Source organism: Aquila chrysaetos, chromosome 4 (genome assembly GCF_900496995.4).
Source record: "Aquila chrysaetos chrysaetos chromosome 4, bAquChr1.4, whole genome shotgun sequence".
Taxonomy (NCBI): Eukaryota; Metazoa; Chordata; class Aves; order Accipitriformes; family Accipitridae; genus Aquila; species Aquila chrysaetos.
Genome location: NC_044007.1, coordinates 38,407,188 through 38,433,079, shown reverse-complemented (window position 1 = coordinate 38,433,079; position 25,892 = coordinate 38,407,188). Strand labels below are relative to the sequence as shown.

General features: G+C 44.4%; 1 protein-coding gene across 1 annotated transcript; it reads left to right on the top strand.

The window, feature by feature from the left end:
* Positions 1-1,463: 1,463 nt before the first annotated feature.
* VXN (vexin) lies at positions 1,464-25,111 on the top strand. Its single transcript, XM_030011529.2, has 7 exons — positions 1,464-1,642; positions 5,178-5,350; positions 8,413-8,468; positions 14,163-14,325; positions 18,369-18,430; positions 20,107-20,192; positions 21,814-25,111. The coding sequence occupies exons 2-7, from the start codon at positions 5,284-5,286 to the stop codon at positions 21,998-22,000; spliced, it is 621 nt and encodes a 206-aa protein (XP_029867389.1). The 5' UTR covers positions 1,464-1,642; positions 5,178-5,283; the 3' UTR covers positions 22,001-25,111.
* The last annotated feature ends 781 nt before the right edge of the window (positions 25,112-25,892 follow it).

The window sequence follows — 25,892 nt, the reverse complement described above, 5'->3', positions numbered from 1 at the left end:
CTTAAAGGAAAAAAATTGGGAGTGAAAAAGCCCCATCCAAAAATTATTGTGCTTTATCAGGGGAATAAAGACCTCACTGATCAATTAACTTGAAAAATTAACAAATCGAGGACAAATGTAATTAAAATCTTAATAAGCTATTGTTGTCATCGCCCAGATTGGACATATCGCTCTTTTGTTGACATTTTTAATGCTTTCTGTGGATTACCAGTATATGAAAGCTTGTTCAGCCTCCACGTGCTCAGCGTGGCCCTAGCTTTAGTGCTGGCTCGGTGCAATCCCTGCTGCTGGCACAAGCTCTGCAGGACTTGAACCTTGCAGTGCCGGGCATTGTGCTTCTCGCTAATCATTGTATGGACTTACTCAAGCGTGTTTTACAAGCTTAGGGCAAATTTGTGAATGTCCAATTATCTATATGTAACTTTTTTAAGAGGAGCCAACCAGGTTTGGGTTTTTTTTTCCTTAGGATCCTGCAGTATCTTTCAGTAACTAGTGGGAGGCTTTCAGCCTGGCTTCCAGGTCTGGCTGGTTATTTCCTTTCCCGATTAGCAGAGAAGTCTGTGCACTAACCCTTTCAAACTGCACAACTCTTGCATCCCTCTCTCCTGGTCCGCTATAGTGAATTAAAAGTTCAAAATGTTATTTATGCCTTGATTTTATTCCCATTTGGGTAAAATCTGTTACAGCAGCTTCCAGCCAGATGCAAATTAAAATGTTACTTTTGAAAATTCTTCACTTATTCACTGACCTTTCAGCCCTGCAGTGCTACTTTAATTTTGAACTAGTTTTGCAGACTGCTATGAGGTGAAGTTGTTGATAACATATCTGTCCCTCCCTTTCATTTAGAGAAAAATAACAGATTATGTACGAGAAGTTCACTTTATATTTTGCTTTTTTAGTTGGTTTTCCTTTTCAGTCATTGGCAGTTGCAATTCTGTGGCCCTGAGATGAAACAAAGCGATTTTCCTTCCACAAAAAATGCTGCTTGCATTGCATCACGCAGAAGTGTTTTAGAGTAAATGTCTGCAGCATGCATGTGCAGTTTGATCCCATCTTATTTTTAAATGGTTAACTGTGCATACCTCTGGTTCACAATCCTATTCCAAAAATACCTGTGGCTTATCCTTATCATATTGCCCAGCTAACGGTAAGAAATAGGCTCAAGTGGCTCAGTATGGATTTGATTTGCCTCTTACGCAACAGGGTACAAGATCCAGGGAGAAGCCAGAGACCTGCCCTGGGAAGAGCTCTGTCCTCTGCGGGCCAGGGAATCCCTTGGCAATATCCCTTGCATATGATGAGAGTACTGGGATGCTTCCCACCAACTTCACTGGAAGAATGCTGTGCTGGAAAGGCATTCATTTGTTTACAAAGGCCATGATAAACAAGGTCTAGAGGTTTCTGATACTTAGCTGAAATCACTCAAAGTTTTAATTACAGTTTTTGTAACCATAATTAATTTTTTTTTAATTTGACTTCTTTTAAATTTACCAACTCTGGCATACTTGGCAAACAGGACAAGCATCTACACTTGTTTCTTCCAAATGTGGCTGAACAGATCCAGACCATGGGAAAAGCACCCTTGCCACCTCCCCAGAGGGACATTTCACCAGTTTATGGGATTTTCTGCCATGTTGACAAGGTTTGTTGAGCCTTCTGCGGTTTTCACCAGTTGTTTTTCCCTCAGCCTCAGCATACGTCTCTTCCCCTTCTCTACCCTTCCCTCCTTTCTGCCCACATTCCCCAAAATCAGATACCCTCCCTGTCCCAGACATGCAGATCAGGTTAGATGGATGTTTTGTCAGACACCATATGTCTGTTCCTGTGTCTTGAGTTGTCCTCCTCCTCAGTTGTCCCTGTTCACCTTTTGTCGCCAAGTTCTTGCACCAGCAAATGTTTTGATCCTTTACTGATAACACTGGGAGTTCAGGTATTTGGTAAACAGTTATATCACAGCCCACAGCGAGGAATCTGGGTTCCACATGTTGGCTTGGGAGTCTTCAGTCAAAGATATACCCTGGTGCAAAAACTTTTTTGGGTCTTCTCATGGCTGCAGTGGCACCACATGAATTAAATTAATAGCTTACTAATCCTGTTTAGCAGTGAGGAAAAATTTGAGCCTCCTTTCTAATATTCTATGTAATTTGGGGAACAAAAAATGATTCATAGAATCAATAACTGTTTGGTTTCCTGCTCCCACCACAGACTGGACTCTTGCTAGGTCAGTAAGAAGCCAGAGGGAGATACCATGTGAAGTCATCTGATGTGGCTCTGCAAGCAGTTCCTAGGTTGGACATTGTGGAGAGTATCTTCCTCAAGTCTAAAATTACTGCCTGCTGTTCTTCAGCAGGTTGCATGCAGCCGAGCTTTGTAGTACACTTCCTTGGCAGGTATTATCACACCTATTTTGTACTAGATAAACCAAGACATTTGTCCAAAATAACTCACAGATGGGTAGAAAAAAAGTAGCCCGATATGTGCAGTCCTTCTCTTGAAGCCACATCAAGATTTCCTTCAAAACCCTGGGCGTTCATAGTGCTCGACTGCCCTGTAAGATCTGGGCAAAATGAAGCAGCAAACTCTCTTTATGAACAGGGGAAGATTCATTCCCAGATGAGAATCCCAGATGCGACGTATTATATTGGGCCTCCTGAGCCGTATTTTTCTCTCTGGAAGTGATGTGAGCGCCTTTTATCACCACTCTGCACAGAGTGACTCATCCCCAGAGCATCATGTACCTTGTAAAGATAGGTGTTCAAAGCCTACCTGCTCAAAACTTAACCTATAATGCAGTGAATGCCAGCTGGTAACCAGCTCTTAAGTCTCACTCAGTTTACACATTCCCACCACCCCTCAACATGATGAAACACTGAATACTTGTTCTAATGTTAAACTCCAGCTATGATTTAAAAATATCTTTACGTCATACCTATAATTAGGAAAACAATGACTCAGATCCAAAAGTGCCTCTTCTCATAGGACTCGGAATATCCAAAGGTGAAATAAAGGGTGGGTTAGATTGGTTATAGCCTTTTTTTTCGGGGAGGGGGGGGCAACTATTCAGTGTTGCTCTTCATTATTTTTTTTTATCCTTTTGAAAGCTTTAAAGCCTCCCTGCGTAACCGCCTCTGCTCCATTCACCGCTGAATGGACGGTGCGCTGATCTTTTTCTCGGTCGGTAATGGATTTGGTTTGATTACTTGACACAGGAACAATAGGGGGATAAACAATTGCATTCGCGCCCATGCAGCTCCCCATCTGTTGAGTGTGTACGCCTTCAGAGGGAGCCGGGCAGGGACAGATGAACACGCCAGCCAAGCCTGATGTTAATGGCATCAGTCATACAAGCAGAACATGTGGCCCAATAAATCAAAAACTAATTGAACTTTTGCTTGATTATATTGCCGTCCCACCTCCCGTTTCAAACACGGCACGGTTTCCTGGGACAATGCCCCCAGCCCCATAATGGCTTTGCTGCCCTTGGACAGCAGGAGGCTGCCCTGGGAGGTGACAAGTAATACAAGCTTCTCTTCACTCATTTCTTTCTTGAAACAGTGACACCTTCCACTCAACCAAAATGCTTCCAGGCTCTGGATGTGTTGACCAATATTTATTATTTTAAAGAAGAAATGTTACATTAATATGACAGTGACAGCCCATGTTTGCTGGCATTTTCCATCCAGGACTGTTGGTGACCGTCCTGGTTTTGGCTGGGATAGAGTTAATGTTCTTTCTAGTAGCTGGTATAGTGTTAATGTTTTGGACGTAGTATGAGAAGAATGTTGATAACACACTGATGTTTTCAGTTGTTGCTAAGTAATGTTTAGACTAAGTCAAGGATTTTTCAGCTTCTCATGCCCAGCCAGCAAGAAGGCTGGAGGGGCACAAGAAGTTGGGAGGGGGCACAGCCAGGGCAGCTGACCCAAACTGGCCAAAGGGATATTCCATACCATGTGATGTCATGCCCAGTATATCAACTGGGGGGAGTTGGCCAGAGGGGGATCGCTGCTCAGCAACTAACTGGGCATCGGTCAGCAGGTGGTGAGCAATTGCATTGTGCATCACTTGTTTTGTACATTCCAATTCTTTTGTTAATATTATTGTCGTTTTATTATTATTATCATTATTATTTTCTTCCTTTCTGTCCTATTACACTGTTCTTATCTCAACCCACAAGTTTTACCTTTTTCCTTCCAATTCTCTCCCCCATCCCACTGGGTTGGGGGGAGTGAGTGAGCAGCTGCATGGTGCTTAGTTGCTGGCTGGGGTTAAACCACAGCAGTGGCAGATGTCAATAGGACAAGACAGGACTAGTTTTTGTGTTAATTACACACATGTGCTATTAATGAAGGCTATTCATTAGACTGATACAATTTAATATCATTATTCACACTTGAAAGTGTTTCTGCTACATCAGTTGCTAGAGCCTGCAAGACAAAATTTTTGAGCTTAGGTGTCCATGGCAGCAGTAAGTCACCAGAAGTTGAGGGGGCTGATTTTCATAGATGTAGAAAGGAACAATTTCTGATGGGAGCATTAAGGAATGAAAAGCTTTGGCAAGAAGACCCTTTACTGAAGTGCTGGAGTATGGAATTAGGCCCCGGAACCATCAAGTCCTGTAGGAACCCATCTATGACTGAGCCACCTGCCCTCCCTCTGCAACCACTGAAGTGTAGGGCGCATATAGACCTATGTATGTCTGTGTGACATGCCCTTCTTTAGTCATCTGCATTTGAAATTTTACACTGAAGTGCCCAGGATTCAGGTACTAGTTTATGAACTTAAAAGGTAAAGCAGAAAATGTTTTTCTTAATACACCTAGAATCAGCTCCTCATTATATGGGAGGAGCAAATTTTTACAATAAATGTGTTAAAGTACACAAAGTATTAACCCAACTCATTTTAACAATCCTTGCAGTACTTTTATAAACGTTTATTTGCCTATACATTGGCTGCACAGAACAGACTTTAATTTTTAGCCATTTATTGCAGAGGATTCTCCAAACTGCTAAAAGGAGACATAAAATAAAATGTTCCTATCTGAGTGGAGGCTTAAGTAACAGCTAAATTAAATCTTTGCATTAATAGTATTCATAGAAAGGCAGATGGGAGCAGAAAATGTTGCAATGAAGAATATGGAATGAGATGAGATCACAGCATCAGTCTGTCCTTTGTAGATCTGGACAATGATCACAGAGCCAGATTGGATTAGTGAAACCTATTTACCAGAAGTTCAGAGCGGTTGCATGAAGCTGAAAGGCAGTCAGGAGGGAGAGGTGGAAAATGCACCAGATTTACAGCTGCAGCGACGAAAATTTAGAAGTTTTCACCACTGTGATTTCATCCAAATGTGAGTACATCAAATCTGTAACAATCGCTACAGTGTTGTCTTTTAGATGGATGGGGTGTTTAGCATCAGCAAAATCTTTGAAGTGAGCAGCTCATCTGTTCTGCCGAGCCGTGCCGTGCTCTGCTTGCAGTCCAGTGCTTGCTGCTTGTTTCTGGAGCTAATCCATGCAGGTGCTTCAATATTGTGGCTGTGTAAAATCTTTGCGCTGGCAAAATTCGGAGATCTGGAATCGGTGTTGATATACCTATGAGGTAATTGCTAAAGTGACAGCTTGCAACTGTGTGGCTATTCTGCATAATAGAAAAGAAAAATGAAGTTCTGCAAGCAGTTAGCAGCTCAGATGAACTGGGTGAACTGCATGAATGTTGAATTTAAGTCTGCTGGCTCAATAAGTGGAACATTTCCAAAGCCATGCCCTGGAAATGAATGCATGATTAACATTAATTGCTTGTAATGAAGAGTAAGAACCGGACAAAGCCCAGTCTGCATTTGATTGAACAAATTAGTTTAAACTCAATGGCTGCATATTTCAGCAACAAGAAAGCAGGTAAAAGCAGGGAAAACAAATTGTGGGGCCAGATCAGATCTTTACTTGCAAGCTACGAGCATAAGCTCCCAGCTGCTTGATTTCAGAATATGAGTGGAAATGGCAAAGTGAACCATCACTGTAATTGTTTTCGTTGCCCGAAAGCTGGGCTGTACATACAGACATCCTTTTGCAGGCAAATCCAGAAACATCATCTGCAAGGATTCGTTCTTCCCTTCCTGCTCCCACTCCCTGCAGAAAATCATGTTTGCAGAGAGAGCCCTGCAGCCCCACTGTTTGCATTGCTGCCATTGTATTCCTGTGCAAGTGGGTCGCTTCTGGCTACCTCCGTGATTCACTCTTCTTTCAATGGCTATTCAAGTAATTGCATGTTTGCTGGTGCTGTGACTTCCCTTTCATGGCTTGCCTTTCTTCAGCCCCTGTAAGCCATTTGCCACTCGCTCTGGCAGACGACAGGCAGTGAGTTGGACTGTGGATGACAAGTACTCTGAAAATATGCAAATTTATTACCGTTAGGCACATTTATGTGTTGTTCCTTGTGCACCAGCCTGGGTGCCAATAACAGCATAACAGTACTTGCTTCTGGTAGAAATCTATATAAACTGTGGTCCTCACATTGTCCAGTAAAATACATAAAATACCAGAGAGACAAGAAGATAATTCCTTGCATCAATAAACTTTTCTGCACTTGAGTGTTTTGCTTGTGAGCAATTAGTTTAGTCCTCACACGCTGAAATTCCAGAAGTAAAGGTGATTGCAGCAGCTTCAAAACCAACTTAAAACATATTCCTAGGAAAAAAACCCACCTTCATTATGTTTGTCTGGTTTTCATCCCACATTCACAATGGTTTAAAATATAAAACGTGTCCTGCAGGAGAAGGCAGTAGGGACCCCTGAGGATATCACGCCATGCAAAACAGACCGTAATTGAACTGACAGCTTAGCACACTCTCAAGCTCTGTACAGGCAGATAACTTAGTTGTGATGAGCTCAGTGTGGAAGTACCCTGCGCTGCAACAGGTCGCTGGCAGGGACCCTGGGCAAGGCTGATCACCTCCCGTGTTACCGTCCTGTTTCACTGTGGGCAGAGCATAGGCCAAAACTTTATTTCTGTCCAGTGGGGTCCTAATGCTCAGCGCTTAGATCCTCACTGGGCTATCGAGGGGTGGCTTATTAGACAAACTCAAGCTGTCTAGGAAGAGTGACTTTGGTCCCACTGCCAGCTCTGCTTGTATCGGAGCCCGGGAAAGCCCGGTCACTTGTTATTCCTGCCGTCAGAGGAGAGGAGTTTGGCTGCAGTAACGAGAAGCCTTGGATGACCTCCAGCTGCTTCCACAGCTTCAAAACTCTTTGCAAACATTAATGCATAGCAGCGATAAGCACTGCAACTCCTGGAGTTGAATGTATGCCAAAAATGTAAAGGAAAGTTCACCTGCTGAGTAAGAGTCACCTGTCAACCCATAACAAACCTTTCTGGCTCTTCAAAGCCTTTGGATTATACATGGAGCCTGAATAGGAAACCCTCATTCACATGCCTTGCCCTCAGGGTCAGCCTTTAGAATTGGAGTTAATTCTCTGAATTTGGCAGGTTTTTGCAGGCCTGTTTCTGTCACTGGCTGCTAAATCCTGTAGCTCCTGTAGCCTGAGCACAGGGGAGGATAATATTTTTAAAGAGCAAAGGGTAAGACATGACGAGAGGGAGAGCTGGGAGTATCACAGAGATTTTCAGGCCAGTTTCAAGTCAAACCAAAACAGTGAGCATTTAAACAATCTTCACTTTGTCCAAAAAGACCCTCACGCAAAACCAATCACTTCAGTCCAGTCAAAAGCCTGTCTTATGGTCCTGGCATCTTGTGGGTCCAGTGGCTAGTGATTCTGGTTTGCCTATGATTTTGGTGTCTTCATGGCTCTAAGAAATAAAATTGAGAAACAGACTTTAAGCAAAATGCCCCAAGTTAAAGAACCAAATGGGTCATTTTGAGGATTGAAAAGAAAAGGCTAGGCTTAGCGCAAATGTTGTGCTTTGGACATCATGCAGTAAAAGTGAAATGACGTCACAAAGGTGTTTGAGCTTATTGAAAAAGTCCCTATCTAGATAAAATGATAGGCCTCTCCAAAGTATACACCAGTCATGTTTGAAGGTGACTGGATGGAAGGAGAAGCTCATTTCCTTCTGAAACATTGGCAGGTGGGAGGCCAGATCAAAACTCAGGAAGGAGAAGGATGGTTCCTCCTGGAAGCCTATGGGAGAGGTGCAGAAACTTGGGGAAGGCTGTTGCCCTGTGCCCACAGATGTCTGTATTGTATAGCTAGAGCATGGTCTCTGAGGTGACATTTAAAAGGACTTTCTTTTGGGTTGTTTCAGCTGAAATCCTCCTCCTTAAACCCTTTCTTCTTCCCCCTCTCCCCACCGTGCCCTCAATGTATTCTCATAGAGGACTTTCAAAGGCACATGTAACCTCATCTTGTCAACCTCTGCTGCACCCTGACTGTGTTCCCGTTCTTCTTTTCGCAGCATGTAGTCCTGCCCGAAGACGAGCCAAAACCACACAGCACATCCTAACAAAGAGTGTAAGAAAAACCTCCCTTTCTCTCCCTCTTTTTATTTTTTTTTTTTTTATTCCAGTTGTCTACACTTATCCTTAAAAATGCCATGGATAAATGGAAAGCAGATCTTTCAGGGCAAAGAAGTGCATCGGTGTCTGATGCAGGGAGTGGGGTGGGAAACAGAAAGGGGAGTTTCTGTAAAGCTAAAGTTTATTTATAGAAGCACATTGAAACTTCAAAAAATACAGTCTGTCTGTGCAGAGCCAGTCAAAATCAGTTCTTATCAACATGGGTCATCTGAGGGAATCACAGACTTAATTCTTATCCATAAAGCCTTAATAATAGTGCCGGAGGGACAGGCAGGAATGAAAAGCAAACAAATCATATCAATACATATACGCGTTAATTAAGGAGCCAGTATCCCATTCCCCGGGGAACTGGGGAGAAAAACACCAAGCAATGGGCCGTAACCTCGACTCAAAAAGGAGGCTCTGAGCGAGCCACAGGAGGATACTTGTCCCTGGATCCCAGTGGTGCTTGCCTGTCCTCTGCTCACCCTCGCTGCACGGGCACAGCCGGAGCTTATCCCCCTCCCTGCAGGTGAGATACACCCCCAAATTCAAATAACTGAACATTTTTCATGCTCTGAGAAAATGTTTTCCAAGCTGGGACACTTTGACACATGGGCATCAGGCTTCTTGTCTTCAGGGCCTGTTTTACCCCCTTAAATCCATTTGGCCCATTCACAACCCCTTCCACAATCTTTTTATTGCAGTTCTCGCAGCAATGACGGCCTCTTTCTCTTGTGCATATCAAAGCACTTTTTTCATGCTTTGAGACTCTTCTGACAAAGTATTTCTTCTCACTACAGACCTGCCTCTTCTCTAGCACTTCGTTGAAATATTTTGCTCCATGGCCTTTCCTTTTTCCATGACCTATCCCACTTCCCAGCCCCATCCTCATTTGTAAATAGCCTCTTCTTTGCATTCCTGATTCCCTGATCTCCCCACTACACCGTAAGTCCCCCCTGCTTACCACACATACCCATGCACTAGAAAAAACCTCGCCATATTCACTCCCATCCCCTCTCGGTTATTAAAGTGGATCACAGGATCCCAATACTTCACAGGATGCCTGAAGTGGTCCCCAGGAAGGGTCAATAACACGCCTTTTGTGTTTGGGTAGGAACTATGTATGTGTGTGTTTTCTCAAATTGTGAAAATCTTATTTTTGTCCCGTAACTCAGGCTGAGGTTTCAAAATTACTCTTCCTTCCAAATGAGGATGAAAGTCAGAGTGCTGGAGTGTTGCTCAAAATAAGCCATTTTGAGATACCCCTTTTTTAGACAGATACTTTTCCAACAAAATGCCCAGATTTCTAACCAGAATTTTCTCATAAAACCATTCAGCTGGAAAATTTTCAGCTAGCTCTCACCAAAATCTAGGGCAACCGTATGTCTGTTATCATGTTCCGAATCTCAGCCATTGGATAGTTGTTGTTTCTGCTGAACGGGAGCCTCTAATATTTAATTTGGATTGGATCAGCTGCTGTAGCAGCACTATACTCATAAAGGTCTAAGAAAATAAGATAAGAAAGTCCCTGGTTTGTTGCTGTATTTTTAGAGGATTTTTGTTTTCCTTTGGGGCTTTCCTGACCCCAATTAAAGATGTGCTTTTATTGGCCCTTAGTCATGATGCAGGCAGCATCATATTAGTAGTGGGAGCACCAAGCCTGAGGAATGGTCTGCAGCTCCAGCTAAGAAAACAAGCAAGTCTCTCAAACCAAAGCAGTTGGCACAGTCATCTCTCAGACTTGTGCATTCCCCTTCCTCAGTGTGATGCAGCTGCTTACAGCTCATGCACAAGCATTCAAATAAATGGCACATACTGGAATATACGTGCCTGTGAGGAAGTTGTGATTGCCAATTTCTAGACCCACAGAAAAGTAGCAGAATGATTATTTATTTTTCACTTTTGCCTCTGCACCTGCAGTCAGTGCTGTAGAAATGCCTCAGCTAACATGAAATCTTCTGCTCTGGTGATTGCAGTGGATGCACAACTTTAATCCTCAGCAAGGGCAAAAATAGCAAGCAACATGGACATCTGCCAGACCTTTTTTTCATGGCAGAAATACTCAAGCAGTGTAGCATTAAGTGATTTAACATTCAAATGACTGACCCTAGGGGGGTAAATTCCATCACATTCAAGAACCCATCCCAAAAGCATGATCATGACTGTAGAAGGGTGAGAGAAAGGGGGAAACACCTTCTTTTTTTTAATAGGGTGTTTCACCAATATGCTTATTTGCAGTTCCTATTGCCCTAATATTAGTTATTTCCAGTCATAGTAGATCCCTCCCTTCTCTTCCCTTGCTCTTCTAGCTCCAAAATCCTTTGGGTAAAACTGTCCAGACACCAGTACCAGGCTACTTTGCAGAAAAATGGCAAATCCCTCTGCACATGCTAGTGCTACCACATTAAAAATTAGATTAGCATTAGACCATCAAAAAGACCTTAACTCTACGAATCTGGCATTTCCTCCACTAACAAGCACACTTTGTTGTTCAACCTCTAAGCTTCAAAGTTTTATCCAAAGCCAGATGTTTAATTGTCACCTTTTCTGGCTGGTTGTTGGTTTGGCAGTAGGATTTGGGTCCAGGAGCAGGGTTGTTGGAACAGCCTCTGCGCTGCTCTGCAACCCTCTGGGGTCCTCCGTGCCCCCCACTTAACACAGCTAATTCCAACAGTGGGTATGCCAGGCCTCAGTGCTCTCATGTGCACGGTAAAGTCCACAAAAAAGAGACTTTGCTGAGCTCTGAATTCAGAGTTGGCATCCTGCAAACAGACTGAGCAGGTCAAAGGACTTACAGGTTCTAAAACCAGTAGTTTTTTAGAGAGCAGTTTCCTAATTCTGCATAGTTTGGCTGACTCTGCTAGTCACACAGATTTAAATTTCCTGGTATGTCTAGAAACAAAAAGTGACTTCCAGCTGATCCTTCTGCCTTACCCTAGGTACCCTAGAGAAATGTCAGCTCCAGTTTAGATCAAAACTGCGCTACAGCAGGTTTAGTTTCCTGACCTAGATAAGTCTTTACATATTACAGTAATGGGTGAGGTAGACAAAGTCACTGTGAAATCTTGAATTAGGAGATAAGGAACTCCAAAAGTGTCCTACAGCCAAATGCTGCAAAGATATTCACTGAAGATGTGCTATAGAGATTGCACTGTTGTCTCCAGCTGTAACGGAAAATGGCACTGTAACTTATTTATACAGATTCTGCTGTTTGAAGGCGTTTTGGCATTACTGATACGACATGTAACAAGGAATCTCAAAAACATAGACAATGTGTCTAAATAATTTCTGCTATTAATGGCATTTAAAATCCTGCTTCCTTTCCCCAAACTAAATTTCATCCTTTGCAACACATAGGCAGATTGTTAAGTTTCACGTCCATGGTGGTTTACGCTGATCAAATAAGCCACTTTCAGGATTAGAGGTGACTGCAGCCAGCATCCTACTTACCAAAAATGCTCTTTCCATGACCATGCAAAAGAAGTGACCTCACGTGTCTCAGTAGCAGAGGGTTGATCACATTTTCTGTCACACACCAAAGAAGACTGAGTGTGACCAAGAGCACTGAGCATATTCCCAGAGCTGGTGGGAAAAGCTGAGCTTTGTGGCATTCCTTGGAAGCTGGAAGAGCTCGGTTCATGCAAGGCAGGCTCCAAGGGCTGTCATGAGAGACCCCATCAGCCATAGCCTCATCACATTTCTGATGCAGATGGGTGTCTCCACCGATGTCACGGTGGTGATGGGGGTAATGCAGCTCACAAGGTTCGGGTGGTCAGGGCGTGCGTGGACACGGGAGCCTGCAGCCTGCGAGGAGCTGCTGCAGAGCGACGGAGAGGTCCTGGGACTGGTCCAGGGGCAGCTGGGAGAGAGCCAACACCAACTGCTTAAGCAGCAACAGGAGGCCTCTAAGCACCAGCATCACCCTCATTTCTGAATTATCGGAGCGATGCCGAGGCTCAGCTCTGTCCAGCAGCGCCAGATTCGTGGTCAGTACAGCTGGGCCCTGGCTGCAGCCTCCTTTAGCACGTGCTTGCCTTCAAGGACACCAGTAGCCCCTTGGACTTTAATTTAACACTGGCCACATCCTTAAGTAGCTTACGGAGCAGCGACTGTGTTAGGCTGAGTGCCAAAATCCACAGAACTAAGAGAAAACCCCTCTTAGGTCTTGGATTAGGCTTTGGTTGTCTCGCCAGCCCTTTCTAGCAGTTTTTTTCCTGCCATTGGGCAGTTTCTGCTCCTTGTCCTGCTGGTCAGTAGGTTCTAGGTCATGTAGCCTTCTCCAGACTCCTGAGGGTACATGGAGTCAAAAGAGTAAAAAGTGGTGAGGTTGGGGTTTTTCTTTTTTCCTGTTTTGGAAAACATTGGTTTGCATGTGCTTTTTTATCTGCGTAAAAATTCACATACACAGAATATTGCAGATTAATGGCAAACTGAATTAAAACTTACTTAAAGAAAATGGACAATTGTGTGTGAGGGGACATGCTTGAATGCGGTCTTGTTTTTATCTTGAGTGAATGTTAGAAGGCAGAGCAATAGATGGAACTAAGGCTTTTCTATGCCAATAGTGCGCTGGTCAGTTGCTGGTCTCTGTCTTGAGACCAAATAACTGTATTTATATATAAGACATGTAGATGGCAACTATCAGTCATCAGTTAGATGCAAGTAACTGCTTTTCTCCTGGTCTCCCAACATAAGATCAACCTGAGTCTAATAGGAAACAGTCGGAATAGTTGCTATGTTTCTTGTTTCCTTGCTGGTTTGGATCTTCGCCCTATTTACCTTCTTCTCTGTATGACAGTAGCAAGTCTTCGGGGAAGAATAAAAGAAACCAAAGCATGAAACACTCTTTCCCTGCTGTCGGGACTTTAATCTTCTTGAGAATATTGTTTCCACATCATCCTGGATAACAGTCCTGATGGATCCACCTGCTTGGAGCCTATTCCTGTTTTTTTAAGCTCACGTTAGCTCTGGCCTCCCCAGTTTCCTGTGGCAGCACAGTGAGTGCCATGACTTAGTCATGATCGATGTAGAAAAGAACTTGATGTTGTTCACTCTCGTTTTCAGGGACTCTGTTCAAGATACAGGGGGCCTAACGTTCGAAGGTGCAGCTCTCAGTGAGTTTTGTTTGTGTGAGCTAACGTTTGTGAAATTTAATCTCTGCGAGCACAATTATTCACCGCCTTGTATCCTCTGTAGTCATTTGCCAGGTATAAAATGTAAATAATTCCAAAAGACAGGAGGGGCCATGAAGAAATAGCATTCATAACTTAATTGCATAAGTTTAACTGGTTGCCCAAGATATGACGCAGTAAGAAATTAAATGTGAGCTTGTCTCAAAGGCATATCCTATTCAGTAGATCTTGAAAAGGACCACATTTCAGTCTCCTGAAGAGAATACAGAAAGGTGCAACTAAGTAGCTGGGTGCCAGAGAGACCCCACATGATTTTCCCATACATCTCATGCACAGAGGCAGGAGCCAAACAAAACAAACCCCACAAATCCCACAATCCCCACCCGACAAAATCCCCTTGGGATGACAGTAAAGCAGTGGGAAGAGCAAGCGCCATGCTGCTCCCCCGTGACCTTGCCAGACCACCTAATCTCCAAGGCCAGGTGTAACGGGATGGTTTTGCCTCTTCCCTGTAGGTGGTAGCCATATCCGATCGTCGGCCCCACGGGACAGAGAAGCTGCAGCCCTACCAGGGTGACCTCCTCCAGGTGCTGTACAGCGAAGACGAGGTGCGGGGCTTGGGCCGCCTGCAGAGCAGGCAGCGGGGACCCTGTCCCGCCAAGGGCACTGCTCAGCATGGTAAGTCCCCAGAAGTGGCTTTATTCCTCTGTGGCCTCAGAACATTTTTGGATATTGCAGTCTTCCTGTTTGCAGCGAAGCAGGCACTTTATTATGTACCTGAAGGATACTTCCATGCTTAAAATGTCCGGTGGAATTAATGAGATATAATGACTGTGGCATTGCAGAGTTCTCGCTTTAATCAGAGTCATAAATTCACTTTATTCGGAGTCGTAAATGCTCCCTTTCCAAGGGCTGACAATATTTTAGAGATGATAGATTGCGAATCACTGAGTTTGCTTGAGTCATCTTATTATATAGGATCCCTGTTCAGTCGCTTAGAATTTGCCAGAACACAATTGTTTGGGATGGAATTTTAGATTCTGGATGTCAGCCACAGACCTGATTTTGTTTTTTCAGCCAAAACTTGTTCAGCATATTTGTGAGAACCCATGAAGGAAAAATAGAGTTTGCCAAGGCAAAACCAAGGAAATGAGTAAACATAAATAGACCGGTCATTCAGCTCCTTCAGCGCTGGTGTGTTATGTTTGGAAGGTCGAAGATGGAGCAGGTCCATGCAGTTTGGCAAGGGGTGGCCTTTTAATCAAAAATGCATCTTTTGCTGCTCTCCCTTGAAAAACCACCCACATGTAGTCAAGTCATAAGCCTTTGAAAAAATTCCATATGGCACGTGTTCGGTAGAGACATTGGACATTTAGCTGTTAAAAGGTGCTAAATCTGTAAAGCAGATACTACCATGAAGGTGCATGTTCTTCACACCACCGCTCTGCAACTACACTGCTCATAAGCCATCCCGTTTAAACACAGACCAGACAAGAGCGGGACCTGGGAAACTGGGAAGGAACAAACTGAGCTTGGGACCATAGGGAAAGATCTCAAACTGGGCCCGGAGCCAAGAAATGGCTGAACGAAGAGCTGGGGCTTCTGGGCTGGAGCAGGGAGAGGCGGAGGAGTGGTTGGGACCAGCTGTAGGGTAGTGGGTGGCAGAGTGTCAGCAGGAGAGAAAGGAGGGACTGCTGGTCTCTGGTGTTAGGGGCAACAAGAGGTAAAGGGTGACAGATAGGTGCGAACTGGAGAAAAGATGTAGGATTCCAAAAAGAAGAGCAGAAAAGGGAGAAACGGTTCTCATAGGGGGAGAAAGGGAAGCGATCGGGCAAAGAAACTGGGATGCTGAACGGGGAAGAGGGAGAAACTAAGCTGAAATTAGAACAAAAAAATAAAACAAAAAGGAATGACTGAGGAGTGGAAGGAGGGCATGAGAACAGGACAGGACAAACTCACCGGGAGCATCTGGACAAGACAGCTGCTGCAGGGCTGCCTAAGCTTGTGCAGCATGGCAAGGTTGTTTATCGGATCCCTGTTCCCCAAAGCACAGAAGACGTCTCCTGCAATAGCTCCCTAAGGTCTGTCCATCACTGCCGGCAGACTCCTCAGTGATGCTCATCACCTCACACAGCCGATGGATCGCCCTTTTCTGGGTGCCTGCTTCACACCTCCGACTGCAGCACCTGGGAGGGCTCAGTTCCTGCTGCTGCACAAAAACCTGTGCTTTGACTATGAACAGTGCTGCATCCTCCTCAAGCCTCAGAAAAATTGGATCCCAGGAACTTCTGATCTTAAACTCAGTACCTCCCTCTGTTTGCCTGCCATAAGTCCTTGTCCTTCAGGAGGTGATGAAGCTGTTTTTTTAAAACATTTGTGCAGATGATGACCACAGTGATCACAATACAGAAGAGCCCATGAAAATATGAATAGTTCTGTCCTCAGAAGATTCACTGGTGGGGAAATTAAGTATAGGACTGTGCACTGAGAAATGAAAGCTAAGGATGAACAACAGCTTTCTGAATGAACAATGTCTATATGAGTGAAGCAGAAAGTCTGTGGAAAATGGTTTCTGGTCACAAATTAGAGACCAAATCTAAATGTCTAGATCCTTGGGGGCGATGAAATAACTTTGATCCAATTCTGGTGTTTCATAACTTTTGAGTGCCTGACTTTACAGATTTAGCATTTTAAGAGGAGGAAGGTAGAAGTGTTTGCAAATATTCGTATGAAAATAGAAACAGCTCTTTATTATGACATGCTGCAGTGTCCAGTTTCAGTACGCACTCTATTAATAATACCTACACTGAGAATAGGGTGCCATGAGAGAGTCCAGAAAGGTTTTTCCAGCTGTTTCTCAACAGCTGGAAAGCCAACATAATGTGATATGAAGTGAGGTATATACATGGATATGTATCATCTATTTTCTTTAATCTCTGTACCAATGTGACCTCCACATAAATTTCACCCTTTGAAAACATCCTTCAACTTTCTTACTGGAAGTAGTTGTGTCTGTAGAGTTTTCCATGCTTACTCCATAGACAAGTACTGTTGAATATTAAAGAGACTTCAGATTTTGTAAAAAACAACTTGAAATCAGGGTAATAGAGCGAACAGTTTGGTTTCCAGAGTAAGTGAAAAATGTGTAAACAAGAGCATAGATGAGACCATCAGCACATTTATTTACTCAGTTTTGTACCAAGTTTTTGTACAAGCACTCATCTTGGAAACATAGGGCAAGTCAGAATAACAGATGTGGAGCAACCCTTGTCCCAGGCTCGGGCATCCGTAGCACCTTCTGGAAATGGATTTCACACCGCACCCAGCCACCACTGTCCTGAGGAGCACTTAGGAACCTGAAGCCATGAGGACTTACTTTTGCTTAGATATTTTGCTAAAAGTTTCCCAGAACATTTTCTATATCTAATAAGAAGAGGGATAGGCTGAAGGGAAGAATCAGAAAATATAAGAGCAAACAAAACAAAAGAAAAGAAAAAAAAAAAAAAGAAAAATTATGGACATTAGCCAAAGCACTGATGCCTGCAGCCACTTGCTGAATACTGTTAGTACCTAATATGCAAGATGAGAGGAGGTAATTGAATTAAACTTTGACGTGAGGTATACAGTTAGGTACCTAATGGAATTACTGGCAGGGGCAGGAGCGGGAAGAGAGAGGCTGGTTAAGGTATTTATCATGGCCAAATATTGCCGCCAGAAGGAGAAGGCAGTTCTGATTGCTAACTCATGCCTGAGACAGCACTATAAGCAGCACCTTGGCTATTTCTGATGTTTGCCGTCATTATTTATATTCCATTGGTCACAGCTGTTGTGAATCATATCTATCCTCTGTCTTGGTGAATCTTAGTGTTTCTGTAGATCCTTGCTCTTCACTTACCTGGATATCCTTTCAAAAAAACAGCAGACAACCAAAAATGGCAAGGAACAGAAAAAAAGGAAAAAAAAAAAAAGAGATCTCCACATTCCCACAGCCAAATGGGAGAATCTGGCTCCGTGAAAAAAATCTGGCATCCCTCACTCATTTATTTCCTCGGTACAACTAGCAGGAACGTCAATGAGCATTTATCCATAGATAAGTTACCAGCTGAGCGCTCACGTGTAACTGAAAGGTAACCTGCAGGTTTAAGGACAGCAGAGAGAGGTGCCACGCAGCCACAGGCAGACAGAAAGGTTGAAATCCCTCCCTGTGATGGGGTGGATGTAGCACACATCTCTGCCCAGGTAAGAATAACTCCCCAGGGCAATGCAGAAAGGAGAATGACCTCCTAGGCAGGACAGACCTGGCAGTGGGGGCTCCAAGACACACAAAAACTGCATTACCCAACCTTTGCTGAGGAGTAGCAGATGGGACCGCTTTTTGTATATACATAAACAGGAGTGTTCACAGAGGGGGAAGGGCTCCCACTTAGCTTGGTCTGCTAAGGACAGTTCACAATCTCATTTGAAAAGTCTAGGAGCAAGCATTGAGTGGCTTTTCAGAATGAATGGCTTAAGCAATTCCAGAAATCACTTATTTTGACATCATAGTAGATGATCATAATAAAGAAACTTCTGCACTTTCGGCTATAATCAAATCTAGCGGGATTATAACCTGAATCTGGGCTCTCTTCATATCTGGGTTTAACAGCATGGAAGGAGGCTTTTAATACAAGCTTTGCCAATGGGATAATTACTGATAATGCCATGTTTCTTATGCTTTGCAGTGGGAATTACTGAACGAGAGTCATCCAAGTCCTGTAACCACCTGTTGGATGGAAAATCTTTGGTAAGTAAATACTTACTTACCAAAGTAAGCAAGACCAACTACCACTGTCTGATGCATCTTAAAACCTAGTACCTGTCAGCATGTCCCACATTAACAGCATGTCAGTCTGTCACAGTAAGTGCAGATTTCACAGTCTTTGTTAAGGCTTTGAGACAGGATTTATGCCAGAGGATCCTTATCTGGGAGCAGGGACTGGCACAGGACAGCTGCCCCTCAGGGAACTGGGAAGGCATGTGGGATGGAAACAGGCAGGCTCCCATTCTGGATGCTCAGCCACCTGCAAGAGCTGGGAGGAATTAGCCTTTTGTTTCTCAAGGAATTTCACAAATTGGGAAGAAATTAATTTCTAAAGTGGAACAAGCATTAAATAATTCGTATTCTCCAGAATGCCAACCTGACATGATAATCAGATCAATCAAAAATGTCAATAAATAGTTGATGGGAAAATCATCATACAAAACCTCAAAATTTGTCCTGTAATAGACAGAAAAAATGTTTTGGTTAAAAATGACTCGGCTTTACTGAAACATTTTACCTCCCTTCTTTTTCTTACCAAAAAATATTTTATAAAAACCAGATTTTCAAATAGAAAATAGTCCTTTGAAAAGTTTCTGACCAACACCAGACCATGCTATAGAAATTTCATGGCTTCAAATGCTCTTCTGGATGGCTGCAACATACTTGCTAGCTGGTAGCTGGGCTACACTTGAGAAAAATGACTATACAATATTGAAGGATGGTCAAAAATAATGGTATTCAGTGTAATGAAACTAATTGCACGTACCAATAATTAATACAGTTAAGTTTCAAAGGATGCTTGCAAAAGTGATTTCAGACATCTTTAAGTCTTGGGATACTTGCAGAGCACACCTAAACGTGTCCAGTCTCAGATTAATCCCAGCGGAAATGGCCCTAGACAGCTTAAGACCAGTTACAGTAGTGACAATAACATAAAGAAATTTTTCAGTATTGCCAGTAAAATCAGTAAGTGTGTTTATTGCCTGAAATGATGAGAGCACGTTACAATTTTTTACTTTTTTTTCTATTTCTGGGCAACCCACACTTTAGCTTACCATCTTAGAGGATATGCCAGTCTCAGCAGCCTGTTTATGTGAAAATGTGCCTCCGTTCTGGCGGGCAATTTATGATCAAATAAGACAAGGAGGAAGTCAATGATTAGGCACTTGTGGTGCCGTGGCAGAACTGGGGCATGAATCAGGGCCCCCCACACCACAGAGCAGCACCCAGCAAAACGGGGAAGCATTTCTGAATGCTCAAGAAATGGCGATGGCTGGGACAGCTCCTTCCCAGCCAGCAGTAGAGGTGGCCTGTGAAGAGCTGCAAGAGGCAGGCTGCTCAGTCCGCACAAAGCCTCGTCTCCTCGGGAAGCCAGATGTAAAAACTAGGGAATAAAAAGTTCTGCAAGCCTCTCTCCTTCGACAGGAGATGTCATTCTTGCTCATACAAGCTCTGTGCTGAGCTCAGTGAGACCGTTCACGTGAGCAATCGATATTTTTGTGGGTAAGAGTTGGACAGTCAAATCCTTAACCTGCTTTCTCTTGTTAAGAGATTTACAGTATTTACTGATTTTCCTAAAACAGCCTTTTTTCTCAGACGAACCTGGGGTCCCTACTCATCAGTGGCATTTCCTAACGACGTGCTTTTTCGTCCCGCAGATTCCACCATCACCAGTTGCCCATATCACAGTGAAAGCGGTGGCTGTCACAGACTCATCTGCAGGCAACAGCACTTCTACGGAAGAGTAAGTCCTTTCCCACCTCTCCAGCCAAGCCTGGGGGGCTGCACGTGGGGCGCTGCCAGGCGGGGAAGGGGACAGGGCACCTCCACCACAGGTCACCCACTCACCAGAAACACAAAGAGGTGCTCAGCTGCAGATCTACTCTGAATTGGAGCTGTAAAACCTCGGTGATTTAGAGTAAAGCCATGCCACTTGCTTCCCAAAGGCAGGGAGAGACCAGCTAAAGGACATGATGATTATACTGTCACCCATAGCCATTTATACAGCTGCCCCGGTGCCAGTTACAGCTGTGTTTTATCACTAGAAAAAAAAGCATCTAAATTAAAAATTTAAGTATTTTCCCTCTAAGAAGTTGCGTGGTTTAACCCCAGCCAGCAGCGAAGCACCACGCAGCCACTCACTCCCTTCCCCCTTGCCCAGTGGGATGGGGGAGAGAACTGGGGAAAAAAAAAGTAAAACCCATGGGTTGAGATAAGAACAGTGTAATAGAACAGAAAGGAAGAAAATAATAATGATAATAGTAACAATAATAAAATGACAATAATAATAAAAGGATTGGCATATACAAAACAAGTGATGCACAATGCAATTGCTCACCACCCACCGACCGATGCCCAGTTAGTTCCCGAGCAGCAATCCAGACCCTCCAGCCAACTCCCCCCATTTAGATACTGGGCATGACGTCATATGGTATGGAATATTCCTTTGGCCAGTTTGGGTCAGCTGTCCTGGCTGCGTCCCCTCCCAACTTCTTGTGCCCCTCCAGCCTTCTTGCTGGCTGGGCATGAGAAGCTGAAAAATCCTTGACTTTTAGTCTAAACACTACTTAGCAACAACTGAAAACATCAGCGTTATCAACATTCTTCTCATACTACATCCAAAACATTAACACTATACCAGCTACTAGAAAGAACATTAACTCTATCCCAGCCAAAACCAGGACAGAGTCTATAATATTTGCCCTAAGGCAGCTTAGAAAATGTAATTAAATATTTTTTTAAAAAAGCTTTATTGCCTTTAAGTGTAATTACAGAACAGCTTGACCGCAGTACAAATGCACTCATCAGTAGGCAGTTAACCCAGACACAGATCTGGGTGATATTTGAGATGCCGCCATTGCCACCTGAGGGACAGTAACAAGCTCATTGTCACAGTGTCCTCGCACTCCGTACACAGAGACGTAAGTCCCCCTCGGCGGGTGTAAGCCAGCTCAGCCCCCTCGGCCAGGTGGAGCTCACCCCGCCTGGGCGCTGCCGCTTCGTCCCCGGGGCTCTGGTAGAAGGGCCCAGCTCTGCCCTGGGCCACCCACCTGCTTCTCGTCTGGTGGCAAGTGCTACAGAGGATGCACTTCGTAGCGGTCCCACTTGTAGCCCATCTCCTTGTGTGAGTGTTCACTCTGATAGAAGAAGGGAAGAAGGGCACCAAGCAGAGCAGGGGCAGCTGTAGCGTCCAAGCCCACTGCCCCGCACAGCCCCTGCTCATCCCAGGCTTGCCAGTCCCAGGCACAGGCGAGGCACATACCTTTGCAACCAGGCAGCCCTTGGTTTTCAGTGGCCAGTCACCATAAGCGGGGAAGAAGGGCCACGGAGGCGAATGCTTTACTCATCTCTGCTCTATTTGCTAGCCACAGGCAGCGCTGGAGGAAGACGGCAGAGTACGACCTGGCCCTGCCACAGGGAGCAGAAGCTTCCCTACCACTGACGGGAGGCAACCTGTGCGGGACACCCAGCCTCCTGAGGAAGATGTGGATGAAGCACAAGAAGAAGTCAGAGTACCTGGGGGCAACAAACAGTGCCTTTGAGGCGGACTGATAAGGCTCAGCAACACTTGGGAAGACCTTTAGCCAGGACAAGGTGCTCTAGGATCGATGAGGGAACAGACACAGCACGGCTCATCCAGGAAAACGATATCCTTTTTATTACTTGATGCCATTGCCTCAGAGCGGTGGGAGAAAGGCTAACTAAGGTAAAAATGGTGAACATGATGCAACTCACTGGCCTTTCTTTGTTGCAATACACTAAAATCCCACTAGATTTATGTCTTGACTCGATGCTGAAACTGCTGCTAGCCCATTCACCATTTTACACATCCTGTCTGAATCAGCTCAGACTTGCAACAAGAAAAGCCTACCAAGCAGTTTGTGTATTCCTGCAAGGCAACAGATCAATTAGAGTGCCATTAAATCCCAAGGGTCTGCTCGCTGTATATCACTGCTTGTCCTCTTCCCCCTCTCATATCATGAGATAAAAAACACATCTTACAATATGCTTATTTGAATGACATATGCTAAACACCTTTTATTCTTCAGTGTTCATGTTTCAAGACAGGAGTAAAAGATGCAAAAATTTTAAAAGAATGGGTCAGAACTGAGCAAGTTTGCAAACACCATTTACCAAACTTTGCTACGTGACAAGCGATCAGTGTTTCAAAGTGTCCTGCCAGATCAAACTATGAGCAACTGGATAACCTCAAGAAATACTTTCTTCCATAGAACCTGCTTATATGTTAAGTGGTAGTCAGCAACTTACTCTCTACCCGTGTGGTACGGGATATTTCACTAAGCGCACAAAATGCTAGGAGGAAAGAAAATATGTAAATGGTGCAACTAGGTGACTAAACGTGAGATATTTGCATATAGGATACCTGTGCTTATGAATACATGGATTTAATGGAAGTCACTCAAAATTTTTTTTCAATTTAGAAATTGCTGGACATGGCCCCTTGGGTTTTCCTCTCAAAAAAAAAAAAAAAAAGGTTTTACAAAAAAGGTTTCACCAGTGTTGTAGACAATATTATATACTGTCGTGAGCAGTACTTGCCTACTTGCCTCATATGAGTGCTCCCCTGGTTATTAGACTCTTGTTTGCCTAAATACAGAACTTGAAATATAAAATTGGAGAAAGTGTATCTCCTGTTGCTCATAGCAATGACGATCTTCTCTAATCTAACTGCCAGCGCTCTAAAACATAAATGAAAAATAAAGGTCTTACTCTATGGCAGAAGCAGAGGAAAGAAGCTCCCATCTGAAACTTGCTTGCCTGCAGCCAGTGTAGTAAAACGCACCGAGAGGCTGCCACACACAGTGCCACGGTACCGAGGTGAGGAGGCTCCAGAGCCGTGAACCCACCGAAGGGCTGAACCGTATGTTGGCAGCGTTAACGGTGGTTACAGCTCCTTCCCCTCCTACCACAACCTCCCGGGCAACTTCTGCACTTGGGGTACCTGCTGACTTCATCCACTGCTTGTGTTAACGTCATCTTCAACCTGGACTTAGAAAAAAAGCATATTCAGAATTTCTCTTACAGCGCAGGAGTGAGGGAGCCTTGGATAACAGCCTGTGGAGCTGCAGGCTCGGGCAGTTATCCACCGTCAGGGGTCACCAGCTCAGAAGTACCACCTAGTCGGGAGGGAAAGGCTGCTAAAGCAGCCAGGTGCTCTGGCTTTGGGGTGAGCAGGTTGGAGCAGCACACAGGAAAGCTTCGTGGCTTGACAACCTGAGCAACCAAAGTCTGTGGGATGGGAAAGCAGCTGGAAAAACCCAGTAGCTTTACAGAGCAAATGTCCCTGGTAGCTCCGAGGAGGACAGCAGGGGTCACCTACGTGGGGCTGGATGTGCTGGGAAAGGCAGTAGAATAGGGATGGAAGTTCTCATTTAAAAAGGTATTATGGCTTTTCATACGGCCAGAGCCAACTCAGTCCAGAGTCTGCCAAGGAGGGGAGAGGCACTAGACCTTCATAAAATACCTCTGTCAGCCCTCACGTTCAGCTGTCGATCACTGCTTCAGTCACAGGCTTCTCCTTCAGAGCTGCTCAACAACTCACAGAGGACAGCCTTGCATCTAGAAGTCACACAGACTCCCCCTTCCTCCTTACCAACGGCAAAATTCCTTCTCTGGCCCAGCAGCCTGACAGAGGGATGATTTGCTCTCCTGCTTTTCTTTCTTCCTCCTGGGAAAGAAGGAGAACATAGCTCCTCGTTAACCATGGACTGAAAGGCCCCGGCTGCTGGCAAGGCAAGGAGAAGAGGTGACGGTGGCCCGGTATTGACCGATGCCTGCTGAAGACTGCACACCTGAACAGCACCAGAGTGCGTTTCTCACAGGGGTCCACCCCACCTTTAAGTTAGAGCCTGACACATTGCCCCCCTGTGATAGCCTGGATGGACACTGTGACCCTGCCAACATCAGGTCCTCCATGACTGAACCAAGCTGGAGCCTTGGCCAAGATTTTCCTGAAATGTCTTTTACAAATATCACCAACCACACTACACCCCCTTCCCCAGCCCATAGAAATCCTGCCAGAAGCCTTAGCCTTGTAGGCACATGCTATTTTTACGCATATAGGTAAACTTAGTAACTGCAGCGGGACTACTCTCTTGCACAGCAATGCATACACTCAAGGAGTAAGGAGAATAATAATCACCTGTTCCCTTTTTTGGTCTCATTCCCTAAACAAAGCAAAAATAAAGAAGATGGACAGACACTGGGAAAAGTCCACTTGCTGCATTTGGGGTAATTAAGACAGTGAGCATTTGTGGTACCTGTCCTTGTAGCTAATGTGACCCATAGAGCACCCAACACACAGTCCAGGGCAGCAAGAGTTTTGTCTGTTGAGAGAGCTGTATTGTAGTATTTCATTTGTTAATTAATAGCTTTAAGCAGTATGAGGATGGAGGAGAGATGATTAATGTTTCTACCTAATAATTGCTGTATCTTGAAATGTGTATTTATGCTTTTCTTATTTATCTAATTTATAATTTGGACCTACAAGAGGAGGAGACATTTACAAGAAGTGTATTTAATTTCTCTGTATTCCAGGAACTGCTGTGGAGGTTTCTTGTATTGTAGTAGATACTTATTTTATTCGTTCAAATAAAATATGTCCTATTCATAGAAAACAATAAAAGAAACAAGTAGCATGTGGTAACGTATGGGTCTCAGTGACTTCAAAGCTTTTGGGAAGCATTTAGTGGAAAGTAAAGGCAGGCTTTATGATACTGAAGAACATGAACACCTGACGGCAAAGAACCCAAATTTTGCTCCCCACAGGGAGAGCCTGGAAGTGTATGTTTGTGAGCAGCTGCACTATTTTATGGGTGGTAGAATGATCATTTATTGTCAGATATTCAGAGAAAAGCCCTGGCACTGCCAGGAGTTAGACATCAGATACAGTTTTACACACCTGACCTCAAGCGCGTTATGGACACAATGTTTAGTCTCACTGTGTCCCTGGGAGGTGAGCAGCGTCACCTCCCTCCCATCAAATAAAAGCACCAAGACAGGGACTCCTCAAGGGTAGTTAAGGCTCTGGTAGAGAATAAAACCAAGTGCTCCCCATCTTCAGACCTACCAGTTGACAACAAAGTCACTTAACTTACCTCAAACACAACACCGTCTTTGGAGACCCTGTGCTTGACCAAGGCCCAACCTGAGGTGGGTCACACAGGGACGCAGGAGCCCAGGCTAGGGGAGCTGACTCACGACTGCAAGGGGAAAGACTTTAAGACACAAAGAAACAAAACATATGGTGTTGGCATCCTTCACCAACCTGGGCTTTGGAAAGCCCGTCCATTGGAGGATGGCTTGTCCTCATGCCTGCCGCACAGCCTGTACCCCACGCAGCTCCGGTGAAAAGGTGCCACATTTCTGGTCCTTCCATTACAGACAGTGTCTACATTTAAAATGAGCAACCAGGGAGTGTCCT